The 14,027-nt window shown below is 41.2% G+C and overlaps 1 protein-coding gene and 2 long non-coding RNA genes across 4 annotated transcripts; 2 read left to right on the top strand and 1 right to left on the bottom strand.

The window, feature by feature from the left end:
* Nucleotides 1-4,012: 4,012 nt before the first annotated feature.
* LOC149975397 (uncharacterized) lies at nt 4,013-5,559 on the top strand. Its single transcript, XR_016488262.1, has 2 exons — nt 4,013-4,553; nt 4,620-5,559. It is a non-coding gene; the product is annotated as an uncharacterized LOC149975397 (long non-coding RNA).
* Nucleotides 5,560-6,018: 459 nt separating this feature from the next.
* LOC118941028 (uncharacterized) lies at nt 6,019-13,355 on the top strand. 2 transcript variants are annotated; one of them, XM_090207070.1, is made up of 3 exons: nt 6,019-6,323; nt 10,699-10,947; nt 11,712-13,355. In XM_090207070.1, the coding sequence occupies exons 1-3, from the start codon at nt 6,221-6,223 to the stop codon at nt 12,962-12,964; spliced, it is 1,605 nt and encodes a 534-aa protein (XP_090063196.1). In that variant the 5' UTR covers nt 6,019-6,220; the 3' UTR covers nt 12,965-13,355. The 2 variants fall into 2 exon arrangements, with proteins under 2 accessions (XP_090063196.1, XP_090063197.1); XM_090207071.1 differs by lacking the exon at nt 10,699-10,947 and having other exon boundaries at nt 6,086-6,323.
* LOC118965197 (uncharacterized) lies at nt 6,754-8,832 on the bottom strand. Its single transcript, XR_005052463.2, has 3 exons — nt 8,738-8,832; nt 7,630-7,798; nt 6,754-7,343 (listed from the first exon to the last, which is right to left on the bottom strand). It is a non-coding gene; the product is annotated as an uncharacterized LOC118965197 (long non-coding RNA).
* Nucleotides 13,356-14,027: the final 672 nt, after the last annotated feature.

Below are 14,027 nucleotides of genomic sequence, written 5' to 3'. Positions count from 1 at the left end.
CAATGCCAAAAATGTTGCATGTTTCCTGTTAGCAATCAAGTTTTCAAGATAGAGCACTTTCAGTACTGAGGAAAAAGTGTGATGATGCAAATGATACGCAAATGAGCAAAATGATAATTGCATCATCACACTTTTTGATCTGTACTGCAGTGTTTCTTAATCCTGGTCCAGGGGACCAAAGAGGTGCGTTTTTTTTTTTTTTTGCCCCTAACACTCACACACTGGATTCAACTAAGCAACTCAAGCCTTTGAATTGAATAAGGTATGTGAGTGCGAGGGCAAAAACACACATGTACACCCCTTTGGGACCAGGATTGGGGAACACGGCTGTACTGAAAGTCCTCCATCTTCAGAACTTCACTGTTGACGTGTACATTATTTGGGATTGTATACAGGGTGATGAAACCAATGTGTACATTTGTCATTTTAATGAACTATCCCTTTAATTGGAGTTTCATTGGAGTTTCATTTAGTTAGAGATGGATTTGCTCTAAGCATGTGCTATAAATAAACATTATCTTAAGGAGGCTAGGCGAACCTAACGAGTGTGCTCTCATACTCCCTTAAAAGACCTTTGCTTAAAAAAAGAGAAAAAAGTCGGCAGCTGTATGTCCACTTTGAGACGCCATAGACCCCTTTCTGTGTTTACAAACATAGGTCACAAAATGGCATCATAATATATGCACATAATTCTTCCAAACTCTTTCGAATGGGAAGCATGCTTGCACCTTAGACAAACTGATGTGAAAAAATGATGTGTTACAAATGATTTCAGTAGTCCTACATTGTCACAAGTAAGGGTACAATGGGGGAATTGCTGACATAAAAAAAGCAACGTTTGGGGGAAAAAATGGTATGTAGATTAAGGTCACGCTTAGGTGAGTAAACTGTAAAGGGAAATTAATGGCTACAGTTACCCTGGTAGAAGATTATGGCATAGGGTTTCACACAGGTGTGTTAATCTAGTTTTATTTAGAAATTATTTGGTAAGTAATACTTCAAAGCTAAGTCTAGTTGTCTTCTTTTAATTATTTTAATAAAATATGTGGGGGTGGAAATGGTGTTGCACATGTCACCATTAATATCAGCACTACCTGCACATTCATTTTCATTGTACTTTATTTGTGGATCCTTTTCCATACAATCCATGATGTACAATTGCACTAAATATTATTTGAATATTTAAAATCCCAGCAGTCTTTAAAAAGACATTCAGGAGCAAAAGGTTTTTAATAGTTGTTTTAAATTCATGAAACAAATTGGAATGTAAAAGAACGTTAAAGAACACTGGAATACAACATTTTACAACAATAACGTAACTAATTAATTCAGTGTAACATTGATGTGGCGACTCTCTTATGCTCTGCTATTGCACAATTCTAATTTGTATAAAGGTCAAAAATAAAGCGATCCCCAGTAAAATTGGAGCACTCATGAGCCCACCTCCTGCACTGCTCAGACCTAATCTAGTCCCTACTGAAATAGGGGGAGAGATGCCAATTTAAAAGCTCTCTCAAACGCTTAGCTAGCTATCTAGCTACATGACATAAAATGCTGTGTAAAATATCTACAAGGCTATGAAGTAACGTTAACTCTAAAGCGGTCAGTCACTAGTGCAAACATTTACAACTGCAATTAAGCTACGGTATCTTTTTAATGTATTTTACCTCAGACGATCTGGAAGGAAGGTTGTTAACTAGCACTCCTAGCAGCTTTTGCTGACGAGCTAGCATTTACTGCTAGTGAAGTTGCTAGCCAGCAAGTTAGAATAAACTAGTACTAACTGTGTCATTAACTGTGTTCGAATACTAACATACTGTATACTACATACTTAATGAGTGTATGCTACATACTATTAGTTCATTTTAGTATACTGTAAATGAACAGTATGCTCTCAGTTGAGCGTACTAGCTCTTCACATGTCTAGCTAGTTATAGCGTAACAAATTACTAGTTAGACATTTTACGACTTTGGGTGTGTTCTTAAATTAAATCTGGAGTGCCTGGGTGTGTTCTTAAATTCAACCTGGAGTGCCAGGGTGTGCTCTTAAATTCAATCTGGAGTGCCTGGGTGTGTTCTTAAATTCAACCTGGAGGGCCTGGGTGTGTTCTTAAATTCAACCTGGAGGGCCTGGGTGTGTTCTTAAATTCAACCTGGAGTGCCTGGGTGTGTTCTTAAATTCAATCTGGAGTGCCTGGGTGTGTTCTTAAATTCAACCTGGAGGGCCTGGGTGTGTTCTTAAATTCAACCTGGAGTGCCTGGGTGTGTTCTTAAATTCAATCTGGAGTGCCTGGGTGTGTTCTTAAATTCAATCTGGAGTGCCTGGGTGTGTTCTTAAATTCAACCTGGAGTGCCTGGGTGTGTTCTTAAATTCAATCTGGAGTGCCTGGGTGTGTTCTTAAATTCAACCTGGAGTGCCTGGGTGTGTTCTTAAATTCAATCTGGAGTGCCAGAGTGTGCTCCAAAATTCAGAGCATTGTCAGATTGTCCGTTTGTAAATTCAGAGCGCACATTAGACACTCGGGCTGAGGAATAGGGTTGATTTGAGCACTCTGACCTTACAACAGCATTCAAACACCCAAACTAACATTGGCTAGCTTGCTAGCTACTTCCAGACTCAAATGAGACCACTCTGACCATTTGACTCGCCCTAGCAGAGCTAGTTAAGCAGTTTTCATGTTATCCAGAGCGTTGGTGACTGTAACTGTGCTGCTGGCAACAATTTAATGACGCTTTTTTTGCGTTTACTGACACCGGCCATATTCAACGAGTGTTGAGCGCTCGTAAATTCATTATTCTGCGTTCTGGTACACTCAGATGAGAAAAATCAGGGTAGATAACTCTGAAATCGGTGTGGATAGCCCGAGCAAATTTATGAAAGAACCCGAATGTACATTGAGATTGCACAACGTCTATACCATTTAGCCCAGGGGTTAGTTACCCCCAAGTAGGGCGAGTTGCCCCCAACACACTCATCCACCATATTACAACTTTACAATTTTTTCCCCAAATGTTTCTCTCTAAACAAGTTATTATTTATCTTAAGGCTTTCCTACTTGTATGTTTTAAAAAACTATTATAGATCTAACTTAATTAATATATATCTACAACTTTTTTTTCCATAATATATATGTATTTTTTTTACCACAAAATAATTTGGTGTAAATATCTCCAAAAGTTGTGATGACACAAAGGAAATTGGGAAAATAATTTGGTGTGGTCCTAATGTGAAATATAGGGGGGGGGGGGGGGGGGTGTTGAACAACTCTGGAGAGACCTGAAAATAACTGTGCAGCGACACTCCCCATCTAACCTAACAGAGCTTGAGAGGATGTTTCCCTCAATCCTGACCAGTCTCCCAGTCGCTGCCACTGAAAAACATCCCCACAGCATTCAGGCCATAGAGTTTAATCTTGGTTTCATCAGACCAGAGAATCTTGTCCTTTAGGTGCCTTTTGGCAAACTCCAAGCGTACTGTGATGTGACCATTTACTGTGGAGTGGCTTCCGTCTGGCCACTCTACCATAAAGGCCTGAATGGTGGAGTGCTGCAGCGATGGTTGTCCTTCTGGAAGGGTCTCCCATCTCAAGAGGAACTCTGGAGCTCTGTCAGACTGACAATCGGGTTCTTGGTCACCTCCCTGACCAAGGCCCTTCTCCCCCGATTGCTGAGTTTGGCCGAGTGGCCAGCTCTAGGAAGAATCTTGGTGGTTCTAAACTTCTTTAAGAATGATGGAAGCCACTGTGTTACTGGGGACCTTCAATGCTGCAGAAATGTTTTGGCACACTTCCCCAGATCTGCGCTGACACAATCCTGTCTCTGGGGGTCTATACGGACAATTCATTCGACCTCATGTCTTGGTTTTTGTCCAAGGAATTGAATTTACCACAGGTGGACTCCAATCAAGTTGTAGAATGATCTCAAGGATGATCAATGGAACAGGATGCACCTGAGTTCAATTTCGAGTCTCATAGCAAAGTGTCTGAATAATTATGTACATAAGGTATTTCTGTTTTATATTTTTTATACATTTGGAAAAAGGTCCAAAAACCTGTTTTCGCTTTGTCATTATGGGGTATTGTCTGCATATTTTATCAATTTTAGAATAAGGCTGTAAAGTAACAAAATGTGTAAAAAAAGGGGTCTGAATATTTTAAGAATACTCTGCAAGACATGGCAGAGCCAGGGTGAAATTAATCAAATTTGATTTGATTTGATTTGATTAGTTGTTGGCTTTTTTTCAGGAAGCTCCGCGCATGCGCGCATCATTCTTCAGGATACGCCAGAATTGTGCAGTCGAGACGAAACTTCTGTTTCCGTTTCAAATATATTACTACTGGTATGTAATAGCACGTTTTAAGATCGAAAGAACATGTCATAACATGCTAGGTAACAAATACGTCAAGGTATTATCACGTTTGTTAAAGTTTTTTTTGTGCTATTTTTGGGTCAAACCGCGTGAGTGAACTTGATCACTTTTTTACAAGTTTATTTATTTCACCTTTATTTAACCAGGTTAAATAGGCAAGTTGAGAACACCTTTATTTAACCAGGTAGGCTAGTTGAGAACACCTTTATTTAACCAGGTAGGCTTGTTGAGAACACCTTTATTTAACCAGGTAGGCTAGTTGAGAACAAGTTCTCATTTACAATTGCGACCTGGCCAAGATAAAGCAAAGCAGTTCGACACATACAACGACACAGAGTTACACATGGAGTAAAACAAACATACAGTCAATAATACAGTATAAACAAGTCTATATAGGATGTGAGCAAATGAGGTGAGAAGGGAGGTAAAGGCAAAAAAAGGCCATAGTTAGATAGTTTGTGTTAGTCTGAGTGGATGTATATCATTTCGTCAAGGTAATTTCATAAAGGATACATTTCTTTGAGATTTCTGGGTTCGTTTTACATGTCGTTTTTGGTTTTGTGTAAAATGGCGGCTCCTATCAGGTCTGCGTCAACACACTTCAGTGTCGGCACTGAGGGTGGAGCAGAGAATTTCACGGTTGCACTACTGTTTTGAAGCTAAATGTAATGATTATCAGTTTTCTACATGTGTACTAATATTCAGAGACATTCAGTTGTTTCTGTCTATCTGTAAATGTTACTATGGTGTGAATGGAAATGCTATTGGTTTTTGATTTTAATAATACAGTGAAGACAAGGTTATTCAGGAAAATAGTACATAGTGCTGCCTAAAACATACCTTGTACTAAATGTTTTTGTTGTTGTAATTTATGCATTTATGTGAATTCAGGAAATCTACTATAGATTAAGTGCATTAACAGTTGTGTAGCCTAATATAAAGTGTATACTTTGTCTAGTGTGAATTAATTAATGTTTTGTCAATGCTTAGTTACCAGATCTATTGAAATGAGATCAGTTCTTGACTTGGACAGGAGCTCACTGGAGCTGAGTACCGTCACCTCAAATTTCTACTGTTTGAGCTCATGTTCCTCTTATAGAATATTAGCTTAACTGTGTTGTGGAGCTCCTGCACCTAAATATAAACAATATTTTTAAAGAATAAAGAAAGTGCCAGAACTGTCAAGAGTAACTTTTGTGTTCGTTTCTCTTTATTACTACAGGCCGACTCAGATTAAGTCTGGGGCTGGTAACATCAACAGTGAGGACAGACCCCAGCCTGCCTCTTATTGGGAATTTTCCAGTAAATGTGTGCACATTATACATCTTAGAGTAGTCAGCAGAATAAGTGCACTCTATATGTGTCTAGGTCATTAGGCACCATTAAACATGCACCTGTCTTGGGAGTGGGCATGTCTGTTTATTTTTGTACCATTGCTATGGCCTAATATTTACTGTTGCTATGGTTACACCACAAATGCCCTACATGCACCTGTCTTGGGAGTGGGCGTGTCTGTTTATTTTTGTACCAATGCTATGGCCTAATATTTACTGTTGCTATGGTTACGCCACAAATGGAATCTATGCCCTAATGTGAAACCAAGCTAAAATTAGTGCAAGGCAATAAGATAAGGGTGGGTAAATGCCAGCGGGATGAAACATTAACATAAAGAGGAGTTTATATGTGTGTGAGGTAAGGAGGAAAACTGTATAAACAAAGTTTGTGCCAAGGCTGGAAAGACATTGACTGAATATTTCCACGACACTCTCTCCTTCCACACTGAGTCCAAACCTACAGTCACTGGGTCCTGATTGTGACAGTGGAGCCCATTTTGCACTGCAGGATCCAGAGATGGCATCAGTGAAGCTGGAAGACTGCAGTCAAACACTGGAACTGAATGCCAACATTAAAGATGAAGAAGAGGAGGAGAAGATTGGGAAATCTGTTTCTCATGGTAAGAGCAGGTTCTACGTTTGTGTTTTTCATTCCAACTTCCCACTGTGCATGAAAGGTTGCTGTAGAACTGTTTCATGATGAACTGTTTCTATGAGAAGGTAGATGTTATTTCATGCTACTGCCTAGGGATGCATGATATATCGGTGAACATATCGGATGTGTAGTTTAACGCCGATGTGCAAAACCGATGTCAAAGCTGACGTGTGTAACGTGTAACGGATGTGAAACGGCTAGCTTAGTTAGCGGTGCGCGCTAAATAGCGTTTCAATCGGTGACGTCACTTGCTCTCTCCTTGCTCTGCAAGGGGAACCCATCGCTTTTGTGGAGCGATGGGTAACGATGCTTCGTGGGTGTCAGTTGTTGATGTGTGCAGAGGGTCCCTGGTTCGCGCCCGGGTATGGGCGAGGGGACGGTCTAAAGTTATACTGTTACACGTGCATACAAATGTATTTATATAGCCCTCCTTACATCAGCTAATATATCAAAGTACTGTACAGAAACTCAGCCTAAAACCCCAAACAGCAAGCAATGCAGGTGTAGAAGCACGGTGGCTAGGGAAAACTCCCTAGAAAGGCCATTACCAAGGAAGATACCTCGAGAGGAACCAGGCTATGAGGGGTGGCCAGTCCTCTTCTGGCTGTGCCGGGTGGAGATTATAACAGAACATGGCCAAGATGTTCAAATGTTCATAAATGACCAGCATGGTCAAATAATAATAATCACAGTAGTTGTCGAGGGTGCAACAAGTCAGCACCTCAGGACTAAATGTCAGTTGGCTTTTCATAGCCGATAATTGAAAGTATCTCTACTGCTCCTGTTGTCTCTAGAGAGTTGGAAACAGCAGGTCTGGGACCGGTAGCATGTCCGGTGAACAGGTCAGGGTTCCATAGCCGCAGTTGAACCGCAGGCAGTTGAACAGTTGAAACTAAACTGGAGCAGCAGCACGGCCAGGTGGACTGGGGACAGCAAGAAGTCATCATGCCAGGTATTTCCGAGGCATGGTCCTAGGGCTCAGGTCCTCCGAGAGAGAGAAAGAAAGAGGGAATTAGAGAGAGCATACTTAAGTTCACACAGGACACCGGATAAGACAGGAGAAACACTCTAGATATAACAGACTGACCCTAGCCCCCGACACATAAACTACTGCAGCATAAATACTGGAGGCTGAGACAGGAGGGGTCAGGAGACACTGTGGCCCCACCCGATGATACCCCCGGACAGGGCCAAACAGGCAGGATATAACCACCCACATTGCCGAAAGCACAGCCCCCACACCCCTAGAGGGATATCAACCACCAACTTACCATCCTGAGACAAGGTCGAGTATAGCTCACAAAGATCTCCGCCACGGCACAACCCAAGGGGGGACGCCAACCCAGACAGGAAGACCACATCAGCGACTCAACACACTCAAGTAATGCACCCCTCCTAAGGATGGCATGGAAGAGCACCAGTAAGCCAGTGACTCAGCCCCTGTAATTAGAGTTAGAGGTTAGAGGCAGAGAATCCCTGTGGAGAGAGGGAAACCGGCCAGGCAGAGACAGCAAGGGCGGTTCACCTTCACAGTCCTGGGCCAGACTACACTCATTCATATGACCTACTGAAGAGATGAGTCTTCAGTAAAGACTTAAAGGTTGAGACCGAGTCTGCAAGTCTCTCACATGGGTAGGCAGACCATTCCACAAAAATAGAGATCTATAGGAGAAAGCCCTGCCTCCAACCTATATAACGTAGGTACAGGACGTAATGAACTCACGTGAAATTTTGCGCTACAACACAGCATTCCTAACTTAGCCCACCATGTCTGCTGTGTGGATCGAGCAGTCATTTGAAAGAGTAAGGACATTTCAGTGAAACAAAGGCGAAATCCATTAAAGCCAATATAATGGTATTCATTGCCCTTGACAATCAACCGTTATCTGCGGTGGGTGATGTTGGCTTTCGCCGACTGGTCAAGCACCGGTCAACACAACCAAGTGCGCTAATTTTCCGATGTTGCCCTACCGGAGTTACACAGTAATATTGTCACTGCTATTAGCTTCACGACATACATACTATGGAACGCCTTTTGGGTCTTTGCGTGTCAAAAAAGACACAGTTGCACTGTCAAAGCTGTACAAAAAAAGGTCTGCAAACAAGCAAACACCGGTCACGAACTATGTATTTACAATACCACGTTGGTAATAAAGCATCATTTGTTCGAACGCAACTTTTGGGGTAGCTAGCTTTAGCCTGGTACCTTAGCTAGCACAAATACAACCAGCCAATGACCAGTAGAAACTGCAGTCATTTTAATTATTCTTAGCAATGATTTAGGAATCATTGTAAGTATTAGCTAGGTTGCCACTTGATGTTCGCCTATTGAAAATGAACTTCAGTTCATGAAAATAAATAGCTAGCCAGCTACTTAACCCTGTTGCCGAAAGTTTCCGTTATAAGCAGCCAACTAGCTTCATCTGGCTAGTGAGGCTCGACTGGACCGGGTTATGTGTTGTGAAGCTAGCCACAATAAGGATTAGGCACAAAAGTGGAATTTGCCGTTGGTCTTCAAAATAAAAGTATGTCATTTACAGTGATGCCAATGAATACAAATAGTAGAATTATGCCAAAGTCCACTATTGTGGCTAGCAACTGAAACAGATTATGTCGGTTTGCTATGTTTTTGGGGAAGAACATTGTTTGCATCCATTAGCTTTTTTTTAATGACCAGCACTGTAGGTGTACGAGACAACTAGCATCATAGCATATGTAGTGATGAATCGTTGACATATGAAATACAAGTGAGAGTGTAATCAATGTGTAATAACTACGTAAACGTGTAAAATGAATATGTGACGGGAAGTCATATTCAGGTCCTGATTGGTCAACAAGCTTATTTGACACGTCAAAAAGTGTTATTTGACATGTATATTTTTCGACACGCAAAGACCCAAACGGCGTTCCATAGAAATCCTGGTTGAGAATGAAACGACTGAACAAATGAACGAAACAGCACAGCAAGTAAGTGAAATAACTAGGTTTTGATTATGTTGTACTGGTAATGGGGACATATGTAAATGTCAACAAAATAACTTTTTGGTGTGTGTCCCCGTAACCTTTATTTAACTAGGCAAGTCGTTTAAGAACAAATTATTTTTTACAATAACGGTCCGGACTACGCTGGGCCAATTGTGCGCCGCCCTATGGGACTCCCAATCACAGCCGGTTGTGATACAGCCGAGAATCAAACCAGGGTTTGTAGTGAAGTCTCTAGCACTGAGATTCAGTGCCTTAGACCGCTGCGCCACTCAGGAGCCCCTTGAAGTGTTGAAGGTCCCCAAGAACACAGTGGCTTCCATCAATCATTCTTTAAATGTGTATTTTATTTGTTCCTAGTAGGACAATCAACAATTACAGAACTACAATTGATTTGTTTTATTCCCCCCCCCCCCCCCCCCCCCAACACAAAGACAGACAAAAACATATACCAACCAGACAAATAAATAACAAGTTAACGTTGATGTCAACTTTGTGAACAGAGTGCCCCATGGTGGCGGTGGGGTTATGGTATGGGCAGGCATTTATTTTCAGCAAACTTAACATGTGTACATATTTGTATGAACATAAGATTCAACAACTGAGACATAAAGTGAACAAGTTCCACAGACGTGATTAACAGAAATTGAATAATGTGTCCCTGAATAAAGGGGGGGGGGGGGGGGGGGGTCAAAATCAAAAGTGGCCACCAGCTGCATTAAGTACTGCAGTGTATCTCCTCCTCATGGACTGCACCTGATTTCTAGGACACATCTGCACATTTCTCGAGCTCTGAAGTGCTCGTGTGCAATAACTCAATTCACCTTTGCATTCCTTCCAAACAATGCAATTTAAAAAAAACTTCTGCAAAGGGTAATGTCTACAAATATTAGTCCACTCTGTTCATAACAGATTTTAGTTTTGGGAACAGAAAACTGTTTTGAGTCATTCATTAAATTATGTAAATTCAAGAAATCTACTATAGGTTAAGTTTAGTTACGTTGTGTAGCGTGTACTTTTGTCTAATTTTGAATTTATTCATGTTTTGTTGTCAATGCTTACCTACCTGATCTATTGAAATGAGATGGACAGGAGCTCACTGGAGCTGAGGACCAGCACCTCAATGTTCTACTGCTTCAGCTCATGTTCCTCTTATAGAAAAATAGCTCAACAGTATTGTGTATCTAAATAATAACAGTACTGGCACCCATAATGAGTACATACACCTATTTCAGTCCAAGTAAGGCACTGAATTTGATAATTGAACAAGAAGAAATATAATATATTTTAATAGAGAAAAAGAGCCAGAAATGTCAAGACAATGAACTTTTTGTGTCTGTTTCACATTGTTACCTCAGGACGACTAGAATTAAGTCTGAGGCCGGTAACATCAATAGTGAGGACAAACCCAGCCTGCCCCTCTCCTTCCACACTGAGTCCAAACCTACAGTCACTGGGTCCTGATTGTGACAGTGGAGCCCAGTTTGCGCTGCAGGATCCAGAGATGACATCAGTGAAGCTGGAAGACTGCAGTCAAACGCTGGAGCTGAATGTCAACATTAAAGATGAAGAAGAGGAGGAGAAGATTGGGAAATGTGTTTCTCATGGTAAGAACAGGTTCTATCTATCCAAGTTTGTTATTCATTCCAACTTCCCACTGTGCTTGAAAATGTGCAGTAGAACTGTTTCACGATGAACTGTTTCAATGAGAAGGTAGATGTTATTTCATGCTACTGAGACTTGCATGGTTTAACACCAGTATTGCCAGCATTTGTTTTATTCACTGGGCTATCTGGAGTGATCAGAGAGGAGACTGAAGAAGTGAAGTAGACAAACTGCTGGTGTTTTTAAAGTTCTATGATTGAATTTATTTTAATTTTTTAAATGTACATTTATTTATTATTTACATTGACATCCTACATCCTGCCAAACCCGGACGATGCTGGGCCAATTGTGCACCGCCCTATGGGACTTCCAATCATGTGATACAGCCTTGTTACTAACCCTTGTGATAGTGAGTGGAAGATGATGTGACTCATAATTTTAACGACTTTAAGAAAGGTTTTATTCTCTTTTGTTTTGTACAGCCTATTGATATGAATAAATATGTCACCTGGTACAGCAGAAGAGGACTGGCCACCTCTTTTAGCATGGTTCCTCTCTACGTTTCTTCCTAGGTTCCTGCTTGCTAGGGAGTTTTTTGTGTGACCACTTTGCATCTACATCTGCATTGCTTGCTCTTTGGGGATTGAGGCTGGGTTACTGTAAAGATCTTTGTGACAACTTCTGATGTAATAAGGGCTACATAAATACATGTGATTGACATGTATATCACATCAACTGACTGGTTCTTCTGATGTTGTTCATACAGGAGACCACGTTGAGACATTCTCTACATCCAGAGAGCAACAGCAGGAAGATCACAGAGCTAAGAGGTCTCACCACTGCCCACATTGTGAGGAGATTTTCCCATTTCTATCAAAGCTAAAAATACACCTAAAAATACACACAATAGAGAATCGGTATTCCTGTACTGACAGTAGGAAGAATTTCACAACATCAAAGGCTCTGACAGTTCATCAGAGAGTGCTTACAGGAGAGAAGCCGTATTCCTGCTCTGACTGTGTAAAATGCTTCACAACATCAACTGAGCTAAAAGTTCACCAGAGAACACACACAGGAGAGAAGCCTTACTCCTGCTCTGATTGTGGAAAGAGTTTCTCTCAACTAGGCACCTTAAAACACCATGAACGTATACACACGGGAGAGAAGCCTTACTCCTGCTCTGACTGTGGAAAGAGTTTCTCTGTACTGGAACACTTGAAAGCACATGAACGTATACATACAGGTGAGAAGCCTTACTCCTGCTCCGAATGTGTTAAATGCTTCACAACATCAACTGGGCTAAAAGTTCATCAGAGAACACATACAGGAGAGAAGCCTTACTCCTGCTCTGATTGTGTAAAATGCTTCACAACATCATCTAGGCTAAAAGTTCATAAGAGAACCCATACAGGAGAGAAGCCTTACTTCTGCTCTGACTGTGCTGTGAGTTTCTCTCTACTGAGCCACTTAAAACGACATGCACATATACACACAGGAGAAAAGCCATACTCCTGCTCTGACTGTGGAACGAGTTTCTCTCTACTGAGCCACTTAAAACGACATACACATATACACACAGGAGAGAAGCCTTACTCCTGCTCTGAATGTGGAAAGAGTTTCTCTGTACTGGGTCACTTAAAAAGACACCGACATGTACATACGGGAGAGAAGCCTTATTCCTGCTCTGACTGTGTAAAATGCTTCACAACATCAACTGAGCTAAAAGTTCATCAGAGAACACACACAGGAGAGAAGCCTTACTCTTGCTCTGATTGTGAAAAATGCTTCACAACATCAACTGGGCTAAAAGTTCATCAGAGAAAACACACAGGAGAGAAGCCTTACTCCTGCTCTGATTGTGTAAAATTCTTCACAACATCAACTGGGCTAAAAGTTCATCAGAGAACACACACAGGAGAGAAGCCTTACTCCTGCTCTGACTGTGGAAAGGGTCTCTCTCGAATGGGCCAGTTAAGAAGACACCAACGTAAACATAAAGGAAATAGGCCTTACCACTGATCTGACTAGAAAATGTTTTAAAACAACAGCTGAGCTAAAAGTTAATCAAAGAACACACAGGAGAGAAGCCTGACTCTTGCTCTGATTTTGTTAAATGCTTCACAACATCAACTGGGCTAAAAGTTCATCAGAGAACACACACAGGAGAGAAGCCTGGGCAATGTAAAAACACACCAACAGATACACACTTAAGAGAAGCCTTATCACTTCACTGACTGTGATAATATATTCTACAGACTGGGCCATTTAAAAAGACACCAATGTATACATAAAGGAGAGAAGCCTCATCAGTTCTCTCAGACCAGCTAAGATTAATCACGCCACTTAATTCTCATCTCATTAAGTAATTGGCAACGTTGAATTGGCTCAAATAAAGAAAGTGTAGAACACTCTATTGTAATCCTATTGTTTCTCACTGTGAGAGAAGTGTGCAGAGGAAAGGGGGCGTTTATAGAATGTTAGCCTCTCTTTACTTTACTGATCAGTGTGCACCTTGTCGGTTTTGGTGAGTTTTGTTAGCTTCTACTGTAAAGATATTGATCTGACCTTGGATTTGCCCTTAAGGTTGAATATCCTCTGTGAGGCGTCTCACAATGGAGTGGTTGACTGGGTGGTACTGCTTCACTCTGCAGTTTTCTGTGGGAATGAGCTAGTAGACACAACATACACTGAGTGTACAAAACATTAAGGACACCTGTTCTTTCCATGACATAGACTGACCAGGTGAACCCAGGTGAAAGCTATGATCGTTAGTAATGTAGTTGTTGTGTATTTATTATGGATCCCCATTTAGCTTTCAGCAAAAATCAAGAAACTGCGGTTGCAGTGGGCTAAGGAATGAAAACACTGGACACTGGAAAATTGGAAAAGTATTGCCTGGTCTGATGAATCCCTGTTCCTGCTGTTTCATGCTGATGGGAGGACTGGGGTATGGAGGAAACCACGAGGACATACATCCAGTGGTGGAAAATGTACCTTACTGTCAGACTGAGTGAAAGTAATGATACCTTAATAGAAAATGACTCAATTAAAAGTGAAAGTCACCCATTAAAATACTACTGGA

Source organism: Oncorhynchus mykiss, chromosome 18 (genome assembly GCF_057628025.1).
Source record: "Oncorhynchus mykiss isolate SJ-2025 chromosome 18, ASM5762802v1, whole genome shotgun sequence".
Lineage (NCBI taxonomy): Eukaryota > Metazoa > Chordata > Actinopteri > Salmoniformes > Salmonidae > Oncorhynchus > Oncorhynchus mykiss.
Note: the sequence above shows the minus strand (reverse complement) of the source record. Positions and strands in the feature narration are given on the sequence as shown.

Bases quoted from the DNA above. Each gene is read 5' to 3' on its own strand.
- LOC118941028 (XM_090207070.1), top strand. From the start codon at position 6,221: ATGGCATCAGTGAAGCTGGAAGACTGCAGTCAAACACTGGAACTGAAT. The intron at 6,324-10,698 runs GTAAGAGCAGGT...TTGTTACCTCAG, and splicing joins TGGGAAATCTGTTTCTCATG to GACGACTAGAATTAAGTCTG. The intron at 10,948-11,711 runs GTAAGAACAGGT...TTGTTCATACAG, and splicing joins TGGGAAATGTGTTTCTCATG to GAGACCACGTTGAGACATTC.